This window comes from Heterodontus francisci, chromosome 25, assembly GCF_036365525.1.
Source record: "Heterodontus francisci isolate sHetFra1 chromosome 25, sHetFra1.hap1, whole genome shotgun sequence".
NCBI classification, from domain to species: domain Eukaryota; kingdom Metazoa; phylum Chordata; class Chondrichthyes; order Heterodontiformes; family Heterodontidae; genus Heterodontus; species Heterodontus francisci.
In genome coordinates this window covers 48,048,406-48,065,979 of record NC_090395.1, presented here as the reverse complement: position 1 = coordinate 48,065,979, position 17,574 = coordinate 48,048,406, and the positions used below count along the sequence as shown (strand labels likewise).

Here is a 17,574-nt window from a genome sequence, read left to right as displayed (position 1 = left end):
CAAACCCGTGACCTCTACCAACCAGAAGGACAAGGACAGCAAATGCATGGGAACACCACCACCTGCAAGTTCCCCTCCAAGTCACACACCATCCTGACTTGGAACTATATCGCCGGTCCTTCACTGTTGCTGGGTCAAAATCCTGGAACTCCCTTCCTAACAGCACTGTGGGTGTACCTACCTCACATGGACTGCAGCGGTTCAAGAAGACAGCTCACCACCACCTTCTCAAGGGCAATTAGGAATGGGCAATAAATGCTGGCCTGGCCAGCGACGCCCACATCCCATGAATGAATAAAAAAAAATTGGATTGGCCTAGGTTATCAGCAAATGTCACTTGCAGTTTAAGTACACTTATATTTTACAGCTTGAGCTCTCAGTGTTTGATGGCCACAGTGGACAATCCCTTCAATATCATTTTGTAACATTGCAGACAGGGTTTCAGTTACTGTAGTAAGAATAGAAAATGCTGGAAAACAATCCCAGGATCAGAAAACCCTCTCGCTTACCAACAAGCATCCCCATAACACTCACTATTATTATCACGTCAAGCAAGCATCAGTCTAGAGGCACATAAACGCCAGAAGGTTTCAGCGATTTTGCAGACTGCTATCCAGCAGAATTAGTCGGGTTTATTGGGGACAGCTCAGACAGCAAGCAGTGGGCACAGTTGAAGCACCATTCCCACTGTTATATCTAAACATTCCATGGCTCGAAATGAACTTGGAGGAAGGTCCCTAGGAACCATGAGCGAAAATTATTTAGTGGGGGAAGAAAGATCAATGAAATGTAAAGGCAGGCTTCAAGGAAAGAACTGCTCAATCAGAACGTGGCAAACTTGTTGTGCTTCTTCTTGCCATGGCTGCTGAGTGTTGGCTAAATATTTATTGTCATTATCCTTTGCTTCCTAAAAAGGACTTAGTGGCCCTATCAAGAACTTTCCAGTCACACAACGCGTGACAAGGTGGTTGACAAACTTGGAGCCATGGATCCATTATTAGCTTTAGCTGAAAGCGTCATTATCACTAGAAACATTATTGAATTGGCTCCATATCTATAAAAAATGTAAACCTGAAGTACAACTTCTGTTCAGTTTTGTCTCCTAGCCAGGATTATGATGGAAACCCTTACTTCTCCTGTCGCTAGGAAGTATAACAATGAACACATGTAGTGGCAAGACTTCAAGTTCCTTGCAGTGATAGGGTAAAATCAACAAAATGTTTTTCAGATTAACAGTATTTGTGATTGGCTTCCAAATGTTGTTTGTTTGATATCCTGAAAAATACTCTCAGCGTTGTAAATATGGGGATGCAGATTGCTCTGTCATATGACATAAAAGTGTTGTGTATGATTACATATGCTTTTCTCTTTTTAAAACTTTCGCTAACATCATATAGCATGTGTTTCTCATAGTGGGATTTATTATTAACAGTGCCACTTGGCATCAAACCTTTTGCAGTCTCTGATGACAGGAGAATAAAATAACATGCTTTTGGTAGATGTGTAGACTGGATATCGGTTGTAACAGTGACATGGCATCAATAGATTGTATTATTTTGGTTCTTTCCCAGTAATTATATTGATGCTTTCCCTTAAAAGGACTTAGTTAATACCACTGAAAAGACCCTACAGACTTATGTCTGGGACCATTAATATCAAAGGATTTATTTTGGCTTCTGTACATAATTTTCCAGCTGCTGTAGTTAATCAAGAATCTTCTGATACGAACATACGAACTAGGAGCATGAGTAGGCTATTCGGCCCCTCGAGCCTGGTCCGTCATTCTATCAGATCATGGCTGATCTGTTTGTGGACTCAACTCCACTTTCCTGCCTACCCCTGATGGCCTTTGCCTCCCTTGTTTGACAAGAATCTGTCTACCCCTGCCTTAAAAACACTCAATGACCCTGCCTCTACTGCTCTCCGGAAAGACAGTTTCACAGGCTCACAACCCTCTGAGAGAAAGAATTTCTCCTCATCTCTATCTTTAAAACATGCTCCCTAGTTTTAGTCTCTCCCACAAGGGGAAACTTCCTCTCAATATTCACCCTGTCAAGTCCCCTCAGGGGACTTATATGTTTCAATAAGATCAGCTCTCATCCTTTTAAACTCCAATGAATACTGACCTGTCCAACCTCTCCTCACAAGATAACCCTCTCATCCCAGGAACAAGTCGAGTGAATCTTCTGATACAATTATATCTTTCTTAAGTAAGGAGACCAAAACTGTACACAATACCCCAGATGTGATCTCACCAATGCCCTGTGCAACTGTAGCTAAACATCTCCACTTTCATATTCCATTCTCCTTGCAATAAATGACAACATAGCATTTGCCTTCTTAATCACTTGCTGTACTTGCATACTAGCTTTTTGTGTTTTGTGTGCTAGGACACCCAGATCCCTCTGCCTCTCAGAGTTCTGCAATCTCTCTCCATTTAAATAATATGTTGCTTTTCTATTCTTCCATCCAAAGTGGACGTTCACACTTTACCACATTATACACCATCTGCCAAATCTTTGCCCACTCACTTAACCTATCTATATCCCTTTGCAGCAGACTCTTATGTCCTGTTCACACCTTACTCTCCAACCTATCGTTGTGTCATCAGCATATTTAGCAACCATACATTCTGTTCCTTCATCCAAGTCATTGATATAGATTGTAAATAGTTGAGGCCCCAGCACTGATCCCTGTGGCACTCCACTAGTTACAGCTTGCCAACCTGAAAACAACCCATTTATGCCTATCTCTGTTGCCTGTTAACTAACCAGTTCTCTATCCATGCTAATATGTTACCCCCATACCATGGGCTCTTATTTTATTTAGTAACCTTTGATGGAGCACCTTGTCAAATGCCTTCTGGAAATCTAAGTACACTCCATCCACAGGCTTCCCTTTATCCACATTGCTTGTTACTTCCTCAAAGAACTCTAATAAATTAGCCAAACATGATTTTCCTTTCACAAAACCAAGTTGACTCAGCCTGAGTGCATTGAGATTTTCTAAATGACCTGCTATAACCTCCTTAATAATATATAGCAGCATTTTCTCTATGACAGATGTTAAGCTAACTGGCCTGTAGTTTTCTGCTTTCTGTCTTCTTCTTTTCTTGAATAGCAGAGTTACATTCGCTATTTTCCAATCTGATGGGACCATTCCAGAATCTAGGGAATTTTGGAAAATTAAAACCAATGCATTCACTATCTCAGCAGTTCTTATTTTAAGACCCTAGGATAAAGTCCATCAGGATCTGGGGACTTGTCAACTTTTAGTTCTAATAATTTTCTCAGTACCCTTTCCCTGCTGATGGTAATTGTTTTAAGTTCCTCCTTCCCTTTGAACTCTTGATTCACAATTATTTCTGGGATGTTAGTTGTATTCTCTACAGTGAAGTCAGATGCAAAACATCTGTTCAATTCCTCCGCAATTTCCTTATTTTCCATTATTAATTCCCCAGACTCACTCTCTGAGGACCAACACTCATGTTACTTACTTTTTTCCTTTTTAAATACCTATAGAAACTCTTACTATCCATTTTTATATTTCTAGCTAGCTTTCTCTTGTATTCTAATTTCTGTCTCATTATTCTTTTAGTTATTCTTTGCTATTTTTTATATTCTGTCCAATCTTCTTACCTGCCACTACTCTTCGTTGAATTGTACACTTTTCTTTCAATTTGATACTATCTTTAACTTCCTTGGTTTGCCACAGATGGTGCATCCTTACCCTAGAGTCTTTCTTTCTCACTGGAATGTATCTTTGCTAAGTGTTGTAAAATATCTCCTTAAATGTCTGCCATTGTATCTCTACTAACCTATCCCTTAACCTAATTTCCCAGTTTACTTTGGCCAATTCTGTCTCCAAACCCTCATAATTACCCTTTTTAAAGTTTAAAACATTAGTTTTGGTCCACTCTTCTCACCCTCAAATTGAATGTGAAATTCAATCATGTTGTGATCACTGCTACCTAGGGGCGCCTTTACTATGAGGTCATTAATTAATCCTGTCTCATTACACATTACTATATCTCGAGTAGCCTGCACTCTGATTGGCTCTAGAACACGCTGCTCTAAGAAACTGTCCTGAAAACGCTTATGAACTCATCTTCCAGGCTAACTTTGCCAATCGTCCAATCTATCTGCAGATTAAAATCACCCATGATTATTGTTATACCTTTCTCACAAGCTCCCATTATTTCTTCCTACAGTATGGTTACTCTCTGTGCACATAACTTGTGTTTTTTGCATAGATTGCTGATTTTTCTAAAGTTAACATAGGGATGAGGCTTTTAAAAATTAATGGAACTTGATATTATCATGTTTACTATATAGAATACAAAATAATTTTTCTGCATCTTTATTTCAGCTTTGTGCTCAATATGTTTTATTCTATATTGTGGTTCAACCTGAAGTGATAATGCTTGTTTTATTTTCAATAGGATTTAAACACAGAGACTCACCACAACTTCCCCTGATTATCTTAAGAAATCTTTATTCCCCCACCCCAATCTTCATTGTTTCTTTTTTAACATCTTTATGTAAATATTATCAGCATTAGACCCTCCAAGTAGTTTAGCAAGTTTATCCTGTGACTAGCTGAGGCATATCAATCAGGAAGGTTAGGAGTTCAAATTGTGGTCTGTATTGTTTTCATTGGTAGGAATTCTACAATTGTACTCAATGCTCTGGGTGAGGAAGGATAAAACTAAACAACTTGCAGGTCCTGATCACTGCCCAACAGCATCTGCTGTAAGTTCACTGTGTAAACATCAGCAGAGGGTCGAATTAGCCTCAGTAATGCAATTAAATAGCCTGTCAACACTCAGTATCAAGGCTTGCATATGGACAGATAATGCCCAGTTGAGCAAGGTTGCCAGAGGGGCTGCATCATCTGTAAACACTTTAAGGAGAAAATGGAAGTAAATTACACAGAGGAGCTACTGCATTCAGTAGCAATTCCTGTACAATATTATATTTGTGATGAAGTCCTTGCATAAATATCATGTAATAGAGGCACAATGCACTTTCTTTTTATCAAGACAATAAACAATTAATATATATCACTAGACTGTCATTGTATATTAGTGCAAAGCTTTATTCACGAGCGTAATTTCTGTCTGAACTATTTCCATGATTTTATTGTGAGTGTTTACAGCAACTATACATTTCTTCAAGGCACAAAAACCCCAAAAGAAAAGGCAGTTATCCATGGTTACCAAAGGAAGTTAAGGATTGTATAAGATTAAAAGAAAAGGCCTACAAAGTTGCCAGAAATAGTGGTAAACCTGAGGATTGGGAGGATTTTAGAATATAGCAAAAGAGGACCAAGAAACTGATAAAGAAAGGGAGAATAGAATATGAACGTAAACTAGCAAAAAACTTAAAAAATGGACTGTATAAGCTTCTATAGGTACATAAAAAGGAAACATTTGGCTAAGACAAATGTGGGTCCAATACAAGCAGAGTCAGGAGAATTTATAATGGGGAATAGTGAAATGGCAGAGAAGCTAAATGATTACTTTGTGTCTGTCTGCACTGAGGAAGATACAAGAAATCTCCCAGAATTAGAGATCCAAGGGACTAGGGACAATGAAGAGTTGAAGGAAATTAGTATCAGTAAGAAGGACATATTGGAGAAATTAATGGGGCTGAAGGTTGATAAGTCCCCAGGAGACCTGACATTCTACATCCCAGAGTGTTGTAAGAGGTAGCTATGGAGATAGTGGATACATTGGTGATCATTTTCCAAATTTCCATAGATTCTGGAATGGTTGTTGCAGATTGGAAGGTAGCAAATGTCACCCCACTATTTAAGAAGGGAGGGAGAGAGAAAACAGGGAGATACAGACCTGTTAGCCTTACATCAGTTGGAGGGAAAATGCTAGAATCTATTCTAAAGGATGTGATAAATGGACACTTGGATAATAAAGATCGGATTGGGCATAGTCAACATGGATCTATGAATGGGAAATTATGTTTGATGAACCTGTTAGAGTTTTTGAGGATGTTACTAACAGAATTGATAAAGGGGAGTCGGTGGACGTAGAATACTTGGATTTTCAGAAGGCTTTTGATAAAGTCCCCTACAGGAGGTTGGTTAACAAAATTAAAGCACATGGGATAGGAGGTAATATACTGGCATGGATTAAGGATTGGTTAACAGGCAGAAAACAGAGAGTAGGAATAAATGGGTCATTCTCGCATTGGCAGGCTGTCACTAGTAGGGTACTGCAGGGATCAGTACTTGGGCCCCAGCTGTTGACAATACATTTCAATGATTTGGATGTGGGGACCAAATGTGATATTTCCAAGTTCATGGATGACACAAAACTATGTTGGAATGTGTGTTGTGAGGAAGATACAAAGCAGCTTCAAGGGGATTTGTACAGACTTAGTAAGTGAGCAAGAACGTGGCAGATGGAATAAAATGTGGAAAAATGTGAGGTTATCCACTTTGGTAGGAGGAATAGATGTGCAGAATATTTCTTAAATGATAAGAGAATAGGAAGTATAGATGTACAAAGGGACCTGGGTTTCCTCGCCAATAAGTCACTGAAAGCCAACATGCAGGTTCAGCAAGCAATCAGGAAGGCTAATGGTTTGTTATAAGAGGATTTGGGTACAGGAGTAGTGAAGTCTTGCTTCAATTGTGTAGAACCTTGGTTAGACTGCACCTGAAGTACTATATACAGTTTTGGTCTCCTTAGCTTAGGAAGGATATTATTGCCATAGAGGGAGTGCAACGAAGGTTGACCAGATTTGTTCCCGGGATGGTGGGACTGTCCTATGAAGAGAGATTGGGGAAACTGGGCGTGTATTCTCTAGAGTTTCAAAGAATGAGAGGTGATCTCATTGAAACCTACAAAATACTTAAAGGGATAGGTGCAGGTAAGATGTTTCCTTTGGTTGCGGAATCTAGAACCAGGGGATACAATTTTAAAATAAGGTGGAAGCCATGTAGGATCGAGATGAGGATAATGTTCTTTACTCAGAGGCTTGTGAATCTTTGGAATTCTCTACTCCAGAGGGTTGTGGGAGCTCAGTCATTGAGTCTGTTTAAAGCAGGGATTGACAGATTTTTAAATACCAATGACATAAGAGGATATGGGGATAATGTGGGAAAAAGGCATTGAAGTGGATGACCAGCCATGATCGTATTGCATGGCGGAGCAGGCTCGATGGGCTGAATGGCCTACCCCTACTCCTATGTTCCTATGTAAACTCTGCCACTGCCTTTTCTAAAAATTGGGGAAGCACAAATTGAAATATGCATTCCTCTATCTCATCTCTTAATAGAAATCCTCCTGACATGAAGCAGCCTTTTATCAACACGGCAGGGCTCTGATGATGGGCCCAAAAGCTGGAGGCAATCCTGCCTTGGCCACTTGTAGGAAACCCCAGCCACATTTTCTGGCTGTCTGGCATCTAATGCCATGGGGTGGGCTCTCCATGGGCCACAGAGTGTCTGAATAGGAGACACCCACCCCACCCGACAGGGAGGCCACCAGGGTTTAACGGCTGGTCTCACCACATGGTGGAGGGAAGATGCACTTAATTGGCCACTTAAGTAGCTCAATTGGCCTCTGGGTGAGAGGACCGTCGTCCACCTTTCCCATCACTGGTAAAATAGCATGGTGGCAGGAAGACGACGGGCACTCCACCATCTACCTTCCCTCGCCATTTTACGGGACTCCCCCAGCTCCCAGCCCGTCCCCAGAGGGCTGGTGAAATCCAACCCATCATGACAAAACAGATCCCTGTATAGCCCTCATCACCTCTCAATCCACTTCCACGAACTACAAATCTGCATCTTGCTTACCCTGGATCATTGATTTCCATTCTGTCAACTAACTGAACCCAACAGTCTTCTCCCTAGCCCCATCCCTTAAGTCATGCCTTGCTCCTTTGGATTTATTATTCAAACCCCTTTGCCTTGAATCCAATGCCAGTTCATTGGCTACACCAATTTGACCTGTCATAACCTCACAGCCTCCATTGGCAATATGCCCTGGTGTAATCCAAAAACTGCATTTTTAACCACATCACAGTCTCTACATCTTCAATGTATATGGCAATAACACATCTCATAATGCATCTGAGCCCCTGACCATCATGGGAATAATGGAATGAATGGAAAGAGTATAAAAGTAGAAAAGCTATTTGTTTGAGATTACCCAATCTTGGAATGAGGAAGTACAACAAAATGGAAAAAGGATTTTAATAAATAGCCTCTAATTAAAGGAATATAGTTACAATGAATCTCAGATGAGGCGAAGCCAACTGTATTGACCCATTTCAGCCAATGAAAAGTACAGTCATGGTTGTATGTAGTCTATGGTAGTCAACGTGTACAAAGCACATTATAACAAACAACAAATGAAAGAATAACCTGATAAAGTGATGCTGTTGGTGTAGCTTGAAGTAAGAATGTTGGACAGAACACCAGGAGAACTTCCTACTCTTGTTCTAATAGTACCATGGGATCTTTTATGTCCACTTGAGCTGGCAGACTGGGCCTCGGTTTCACATCTCATTCAAAAAATGGCACTTTTGTTAACACATCACATCCTCAATACTGCTCTGAAATGTAACCCTAGATTATGTGTTCACCAGATTTGCTGCTATGTTCAGTTCTCCCTTCCACTAACATCAAAATGGCATAAGTCACAGGCTACTTGACTGTACAGGGAGTCTTGAGGCCGGATTTTATTCTGGCAACAGGGTTCCCAGCGGTGGGCCGAAAGGCAGGGGAGTCCCCACCTTGGCCCTCCATCAGACTCCTGTTGCTATCTCATGGAGGGCAGACAATTTACTGCTTCCGTCTCCAGAGCTGCCTGCAAATCGGAAGGCTAACAGTTCTGCAGTACCAGCAGTACCACTGGAAGTGGTCGCCACTGCCAGTATTGCAGGAGGCCATGCTGTACCAAAGGAGGCGACCCTGGGATAGGTAAGTGGGATCAGGATAACCAGGGCCAGTTAGGCAGGCCCAGGCAACGGGGCTGGGGGGTGGGTTTGGTGAGGGTTCAGGTTCTTCTCAAGGGGGCAGCCATCACCACTGGGGGGGCCCTCTGGGGGCCCTGGATTGCCCCCGAAGGAGGGACATCCCTGACCCCACTAGGAGGATGCCAGGCTTTACCTTGGGGGCATCTCCAAATGGTTGTGGGCCCCTCCGCCTTCAATAAAATTGGTGGAGTTGGAAAGAGTCCCTGAAGTGGCCATTAATTGGCCGCTTAAGAGCCTCAATTGGCCTGGGGCAGGAAGGCCATACTTAGCCTTCCCCGCCCTGGACAAAATGGCAGGGGGCCAGGGCAACGTTGGGAATAGCGCCCTCTGCCAGTTTGTTTGCCCCTCTACCCCATCCCCCCCCCCCCCCCCCCCCCCACCCCCCGGCTCCGTGCCCTTCTACAAGGGCAGGATAAAGTCCTGCCTTTGGTTTGCAGCTGAGGCATTTATTCTGGCTATTATAAACTATTTCCCATCCAGCAAAATTTGGCTGCTTCCCATCAGAGGATTTGTTTAAGTCTGTGGCCTGAAGTTTTGCCTAATTTGGATGGCTATGTGAGTTTAGTGAACTCTACAATTTACTTCATCCAGCTGCAATTCAACTTAGGACTTTCTCCCTCCATCGAGTATGTAAACTCCATATCATTTCTTTTTTAGATGGAGCTTAGGATTGTATAGTTTATTTCTGTAAAGATATTTATGATCCTAAAAGCATGTGCTTCGCTCACGCAAAAAAGGTCTCACAAATTTCTTTATTTTTCATCATTACTGATAATGAACTCTTTTAACCCTCACCAATTAATATACTTTCCTAACTGTCCACCAAAAGCTCTCCACTAATACAGTTACAGAAATAACTCACAAAGAGAAATGACTTGGTGTTTCTAGCTCTCATCCCTCCACCCCAGAGCATCTTGAGTTGAAATTAGCTACCACAACTCTTTGAATCACTCCCGCCTGCCAACAAGGGAAGAAAATGAGATGTTCAGGAACATTCTGTTAGTTTTCCTCCAGTTAATTGAACATGCCTTCTATCACCATGTAATGAAAATTCAATCAGATATATTTGCATGTCCATTAGGATAATTAGAAAGATGGTGCATAATAGCCAAATCACAAGAATAAACTTAGGTTGTAACCTGGGCAGTCTGGGCTCACAGTTTTACATTAAGAAGTACTATTTTCTCCCTATCATTTCCTTCGATGTTTTCTCCATATTATACACTCTACTTTGGCAAAACATTGGCAAAGAGTTGATCCATCTGAAAATTATCATTCACTGCTGACTGACCAGAGCATTTAGGTGCCTTCAAAGTGCCTGTTTTGTTGAGCTTTAGGCCACTTGGTTTCTTTAAAGATGAATAGATACAATATATTTGCTCTTATTTACCAGAATGGTTCCAAGGATGGAGGATTTTAGTTGCAATGTTAAGTTACAAAAGCTGGGTTTGTTCTCCTGAGAGTAAAGGAGTTTGAGGGGAGATTCAATAGAAGTGTACAAGATTAGATTAGATTAGATTAGATTAGATTAGAGATACAGCACTGAAACAGGCCCTTCGGCCCACCGAGTCTGTGCCGAACATCAACCACCCATTTATACTAATCCTACACTAATCCCATATTCCCAACAAACATCCCCACCTGTCCCTATATTTCCCTACCACCTACCTATACTGGTGACAATTTATAATGGCTAATTTACCTATCAACCTGCAAGTCTTTTGGCTTGTGGGAGGAAACCGGAGCACCCGGAGAAAACCCACGCAGACACAGGGAGAACTTGCAAACTCCACACAGGCAGTACCCGGAATCGAACCTGGGTCCCTGGAGCTGTGAGACTTAGATAAGTTAGACAAGGAAAAACTGTTCTATTAACTAATGGCACAAGGAATAGGGGACACAGATTGAAGGTATTGGGAAAGAGATGCGGGGGAATGTGAGGAAGAACTTTTTTATGCAGTCGGTGGTAATGACCTGGAACTCGCTGCCCACAAGAGTGGTGGAAGTGGAGATAATCAATGATTTCAAAAGGAAATTGGATAGGCACTTGAAGGAAATAAACTTGCAGGGCTACGGGGATCGAGAGGGGGAGTGGGACTGACTGGATTGCTCTGTGGAGAGCTGGCATGGAGAGGTGACAGGGCCACCCACCACACGGATAATTGCAGCAGTGGCAGGAAGAAGCCCTTAATTGGGGATTAATTGCCTAGTTAAGGGCCTCAATTGGCAGCAGGGCGGGAAGGCTGTTCACAGGTCTTCCCACCCTGGGCTAAATTTTGGTGGAGGTGGGAGGGTGGCGGGGACCCCTCTGCCACCTTCCCACCCGATTTTATGCTCTCCCCACCTCCAATCTCACTGCAGAGGAGAGCATAAAATTCCACTCTATGGGCTGAATTTTACAGACAGTCTGATGTCAGGGGTCACGGTGGGGGCGGGGTGCTGGAAAATACCTCCGGGAGAGGGCTGCCACGGACCTCGACACTGGGAAGGCCCGGCCCCATATTGCTGGTGGCGGCGAGTCCTCATCACGGTTCCCCCCGCCCCCGCCCCCACTGCTCAGCAACAAGAGCCCAATTTCAATATGTAAATTAATTTAAATAAATGAATTAATTACCATTGCGCTCCCGCCCTCTGTCCCAGAGCGATATTGGTGCCAGTGGCCGTCACTCCCTCACCTTCGGATCCCTGGCCGGGGATCCGAGGCGGAACGCTGGTGGGGAGGGGGAGCAGGTAAGTTTTTCAGTGCCGTGGGGATGGTGGCTGGTAGCAGGGTCAAACCCATCTCATTGGTGTAGGGGATGGTGGGAAGGGTTACAGTGCACCGCTTATGTACTTTGGGTGAAGGTCAGGTGCACAAGATAAGTACTTTGTGGGGGGGGGGAGAGGGCAAGAGATTAATTCTATGGTTATTGGGGGAGTTGGGAGAGGGTCAAGATCAATTTATGCAATTTTAAAAAATCAATCTAGCTTTAAATATTTAAATTGAAATGCAGCGCTCAAAGCCTTTTATAAATGGCGTCAGCACCTACACAAAGGCGGCTGGTGCCATTGCCGGGGACGGACAGCCCGTCCCCTCCACGTCATCGGGGTGGGCAGTCTGTCCTGGTTATTTAAATGAGCCGCCACACTTAATATCGTGGCAGCTCTGCGACTTGTGGCCCGTGCAGGCGCACCACCATTGTTTACGTCCGCCGCCGTAGTATAAATTTCAGCCCTGTGACTTTATGACTCTTGGAAAATTCCACATATTCAGAAACCAGGATCTTAAATCTGGAAGAGGTGTCTTACGTTTTTCATATACAAATATAAACTCTTGATATCCTCTAACTGATTTGGCTGATAAATTGGGCCAAAGTTATTTTCTTCTGTTACATATCTCTTTGCCTTCTAGAATATGACCACTTACTTGAAATCACAGAACCTTGATTTATATTGGTTGGGGTGGGGTGTGGGGTATCAATTAGTCCCAAGTTCAGCTGCCGGTGAATTGTGTGTTATCCTGATCTGTATCTGAGCACTGAATGGTACATATAAATATAAATATACATATGTATGAAAACCTCCCATTCACAAACTTTATTTCCTGTTGTCGCAATTTTGAGATAACATTTAACATTCAAAATTCTATATAAACACTTATAATGAGAAAACTTTATTGAAGGACATAAACATTCTTAAATGTATCACAATGTAGTTCTACAGTTTTACAACTTGTTAGCACCATGGGTAGTCTCTGAATCTTTCTTCGCTCAACTCCAGTAGCCATGTTGGATTTCATTTAATGTAAAGGTAAGTTTGATTTCAAGTTCAATTTTTATTGTTGATATTTTTATTTAAAAAAAATCTTTTTTCAGCTGTCTGCTACCACTCCCTGAGCCTACGTTTGATAGGCAACCATTCCTCCATCGCCCTATTTCAGGTCCACTGGCCCATCCATGGCAACTGGCCAGCCCCCTCCCCCCCAACCCACTTTGTCAATAATTGCCATCTCACTCTGACTCTAAACAGAGCCATTGGCCCCTCCATGATCTCCTTTCCAGCCTTACCTACATAAATCTGGGCCTCCTGCTCCTCTGCTGATAATTTCCATCGTCACACTGACTCCATGAGCCCAATGGCCCCTCCTAGCTATTGAATTGCGAGTGGGTGGGATTCCCTAAATGGCTCCTACTTAAGTCCGCAAACTACAGTTATGATAAATTTTCAGTTTTTGGTAACAGGTCCAGGATTCCATATTATTGTGGATAAGCCCTTCAGAGAATTCTGCTCCTCGCAAGTCCAGGAACTGGCTTTTGAATTACAGATGCAGAATTGCCTTTCGGATTTAAGCACTGCAGCTCAAAAATCCCTCATTCACATATCTTGTTCCCCCTCATCCTGCCCATCAGTTTTAATACCACCCTTGCCTACATCTATCCATAGCCATCACTCCATATTCGCTGTTATGTGATTCCCACAGGCACAATCAGCGAATCTAAAAGTAGGTTCATTTATTGAAGATACTAACATTCACAGCAATACTGGAAAGATCCTTTACTTGGTTGTCACTGCTTTAGCTGTTTGCAGTGAATGCTCAGGGGTCACAAGGATCTGTGCATCATATCCTGTCTGGGTGATGTACAGCCACTTAAGATACACTTAAAGCAACACTGTAACATTTAAAGCAATACCACAACAATCACCATGAGAAATTTCAGCCTCTGAGTTACAGCTCAAAGTTTGATGCATGTCCCACTGCTCACTCACAGGGGCCAAATAAGCCAAGACTCTTTTTCTTTCAGGAAGTGTGAGAATCTGATCAGTGCTAGAAACCTTCTGGTTGCTGCTTTGGGGCAGCAGCCAGTAGGCCCTGAAACCGCCGGGATAGGCTGGGGTTGTTCATCTTGGAACAGAGAAGGCTGAGGGGAGATCTGATTGAAATGTACAAAATTTTGAGGGGCCTGGATAGAGTGGAGGTGAAGGGACTATTCACCTTAGCAGAGAGGTCAGTGATGAGGGGGCTTAGATTTAAAGTGATTGGTAGAAAAATTAGAGGGGAGATGAGGAAAAACGTTTTCACCCAGAGGGTGATGATGGTCTGGAACTCACTGCCTGAAAGGGTAGTTGAGACAGAGACACTCAACTCATTCAAAAGGAATCTGGATGTTCACCTCAAGTGCCGTAAGCTGCAGGGCTACGGTTCAAATGCTGGAAGGTGGGATTAGAATAGGTGGATCGCTTTTTGGCCGGCACAGACACGATGGGCCAAGTGGCCTCTTTCTGTGCCTTAAACTTTCTATGATTCTATGTGGGCATCACTGGCAAGGCCAGCATTTGTTGTCCATTCCTAAATGCTCTTGACAGCTGAGTGGCTTGCTGGGCCATTTCAGAGGGCAGGTAAGAGTCAACCACATAGCTGTCAGTCTGGAGTCAATTCACATGGAGGCCAGAAGATTTCCTTCCCTAAAGGGCATAGAACTATTGAAGGAATAATTTGTGTATAATGTAAGTTAGAAATATAATGAAAGGCTTATTTTATTTTTCTTTGAATATTCCACTCATCAAGTTGAAGGATATCAATGATGGGGAATAGAACACTTTCCAGTTTTATTACCCGGATCAGATAGTCTTGGATCAAGTGTGGCAAAGCCAGTATTATTTAGGATAGTTGGAATCTGTTTCATAGCTTGTACGAATAACAGATTCCTCCAGTTTTAGGGCAAATGAGATGAAAAGGTGAAGCCTAAACTCTAATGATGCGTGAGCTCTAATTTTCTTTCATTTTTACTATTTGTTGTCGCAATTCATTTGTATCTGCAGCACTTGCTGTACTGATGAGTTATAGGCTTTGCACATCTGTTAAAGTCCTGCCCAATTTGACTGCCTCAACTGAGAGAGCTCTGTATTCAAGCTGTTAATAGTTATGGCTGTATTTCAGACAAATTGATCTAGTGCCAAAACAATGAGACTGGCTGTTGAACATATCAGAGTACCCCAAGCCTGCAAGGTACCTCACCACTTGTCAGAACTTGGAAAATCTATCTTAATGTGTTATTGAGTACATAATATGGTTTTCTATTTGATTCTGCTTAGGGTGTCAAACTTCAGCTATTGTAGGGAATCATTGTGAGTTAATTCCATGGTTCAATTTTGACTGATGTTGTCATAAATCTTAAACCCTAAGTCAACATTTTTGCACCTTATGGCCAGTCTCAAATGTTCTTATCACACTTCTTTGGCTGAATTTTGCGAGTGCACCGTACTTCACGACAGCGCAGTCTAAAAGCGGCGTGCATCCCGCACGGCTGCGCCGTCTCTGAGCCCCCACGATATTATGCACAGGGGCTCATTTAAATAGAGGGGGCAGAGAGGCCACCCCCAATGACGTAAGGGGGAGGCTGCTGCGTCCCCAGCAACGGCATCCGATGCCACTGAGCAGGTGCTGGACGCCAGCGCCATTTTTAAAGGGCTTTAAGCCCTTCAGTTGCATTTTAAAATTTAAAGGTCCCGATCTCCGGGATATAACTATGAAATGTCATTTCAAATATAAATCACTTCTCCTAACCTCCAATGGGTAAATAATACATCAATCGCACTCTTCTCCATAATAAAACTTTAATAATATTCCGAACTTTCCCCTCCAAAATTTTTTCCCTTTGAGTCTCAACCCCTCCACTATCCCATTAGCCAGTAAAGATTGTTTACCCCGCTCCTCCACCTCTCCCACCCAGAAAATTCTATTCCTCCCCACTCCCCACAGATTCGGGCCCGGAACTCCATACAGAGTTCCAAAGGCAAGCGGAGTACGAACGGCAGCCATAAAATCGGCGTGGGATGGCCGCTGCCCACAGCTAAGTTCATTTACATCTCTTTATTGTCAATTTGAATATTAAGATGAAGAGCCTGCCGCCAGGCAGCGGGGGGGGGGTGGGGGGCCACGACCCACGGTGTCAAGGGACCGCTAAAATTCAGCCCCTTGTGTGTGGAGTTAAAGTAAGAAAGAAACACTTGCATTTATATAATGCCTTCATGACCTCAGGAGGTTCCAAATTACTTTACATCTAATTTTGTATGTTTTGAAGTGTCGGCACTGTTGTAATGTAGGAAACACGGTGCCAGTCTGATCACAGCAAGATCTCACAAACGCTATTGTGATAATGACCAGGTAATCTGTGTTAGTGGTGTTGATTGTGGGATAAATATTGACCAGGACGCCAGAGAGAACTCTCTTGCTCTTCTTTGGCATAGTGCCACAGGATCCTATATGTCCACCTGATGGGGTAGGTGGGGCCTTGGTTTAAAGTCTCATCTGAAAGACAGCACCTCTGACAGTGCAGCACTCTATCAGCACTGTACTGAAGTATCAGCCTTGACTTTGTGCTCAAGTCTCTGGAGTGGGACTTTAGGTCACAAGCTTCTGATTTAGAGGGGAGAGTAATACCATTGAGCCACAGTTGGCACAGTGTGTGACATGTCATTATTCCCCCTCCTTAAATTAAATAGCATTTAGCTATGATGTAAATCCATGCAATATGTGCAATAACATAACTTTTTTATGGTTTATTTTATTTCTTTTCGAATACGATGCTTAAAATTTTCACAAGTATGATTTTTTTCTGTGTTTTTATTACAGGAATCTCATGAAAAGAATTGGAATGAAAGTCACATACAAATATTGGGGGAATAGTGAAAACTTTATAGACACATTCAATTCATGATGTGAAATTTTAGATCCAGTCTCATTCTGACTTACAGATCTTTTACACACACACACACACACACACACACGAGCATTATAATGGTGTGTCATTTTGAGATCTGAATGTCATAAAGGAATGGAAATGAAGAGCATAAACAGTGGCTCCTTCAAAATAATATTTGTTTAACAAACTGAAAACAACTATGAGCTTGCATAGATTACTAAAGCTATGGAAAACTACAATTGAAATACTCAAATTGTTAACAAATTTTGGGTAGTAAATAATGTACATATATGAACTCACGTCAATTGACAGCTCTCTCTCTATCAGTTTCCTAGTTGTATTCTCACAGTAGGTGAGCATTGCCTCCCGATCGTATGTTCCTGTGGGCTGCTTCTCTGTCTGATTTCTCTGTCTCAATCCGACAGCAACATTGGAATTTGGATCCATGACATCCAACTCTATTTGCAGTTCTTGCATTTCCTCCGGAGAGAGATTTGCCAACAAATTATCAATATCTGGATCCTCGCTCACCTGCCTTTTGTATTCTTGTTTTCTAAATCGTGACATTTTGTATCTTGTTATCCAAAAATTAAATAACACTGGAGCTTATATACAACAGTTTAGAATCTTCACCTAAAATAGTACTTTGCAGTTAAAATGAAATTCAAATACATCCAAAAAAGATTGATTTGGCAACTTTTGATAGCGGAACTAATTAAACTAATGTCTTTAAACAATCTCTAACAGCAGGTGCTGAAGTGCCAAGCCAGAGTGTAGTGAATCTTTATATGATCTAGCAACCAAACATGAAATGAGAAGAATAATTGATGTGAGATTGCACCACTCAGAAGCTGCTCCAAGTATTTTTTGAATACTAATTATATGAG

General features: G+C 42.3%; 1 protein-coding gene across 1 annotated transcript in view; it reads right to left on the bottom strand.

Annotated features, from left to right (window-relative positions):
• LOC137384094 (leiomodin-1-like) overlaps positions 1-17,343 on the bottom strand; it is a 67,015-nt gene extending 49,672 nt beyond the window's left edge. Inside the window, exon 1 of the mRNA XM_068057699.1 lies at positions 16,988-17,343. Within this exon, the coding sequence (XP_067913800.1) occupies positions 16,988-17,254 (267 nt within the window). The 5' untranslated portion in view covers positions 17,255-17,343. The remainder of the gene's footprint in view (positions 1-16,987) is intronic.
• Between the last annotated feature and the right edge of the window lie 231 nt (positions 17,344-17,574).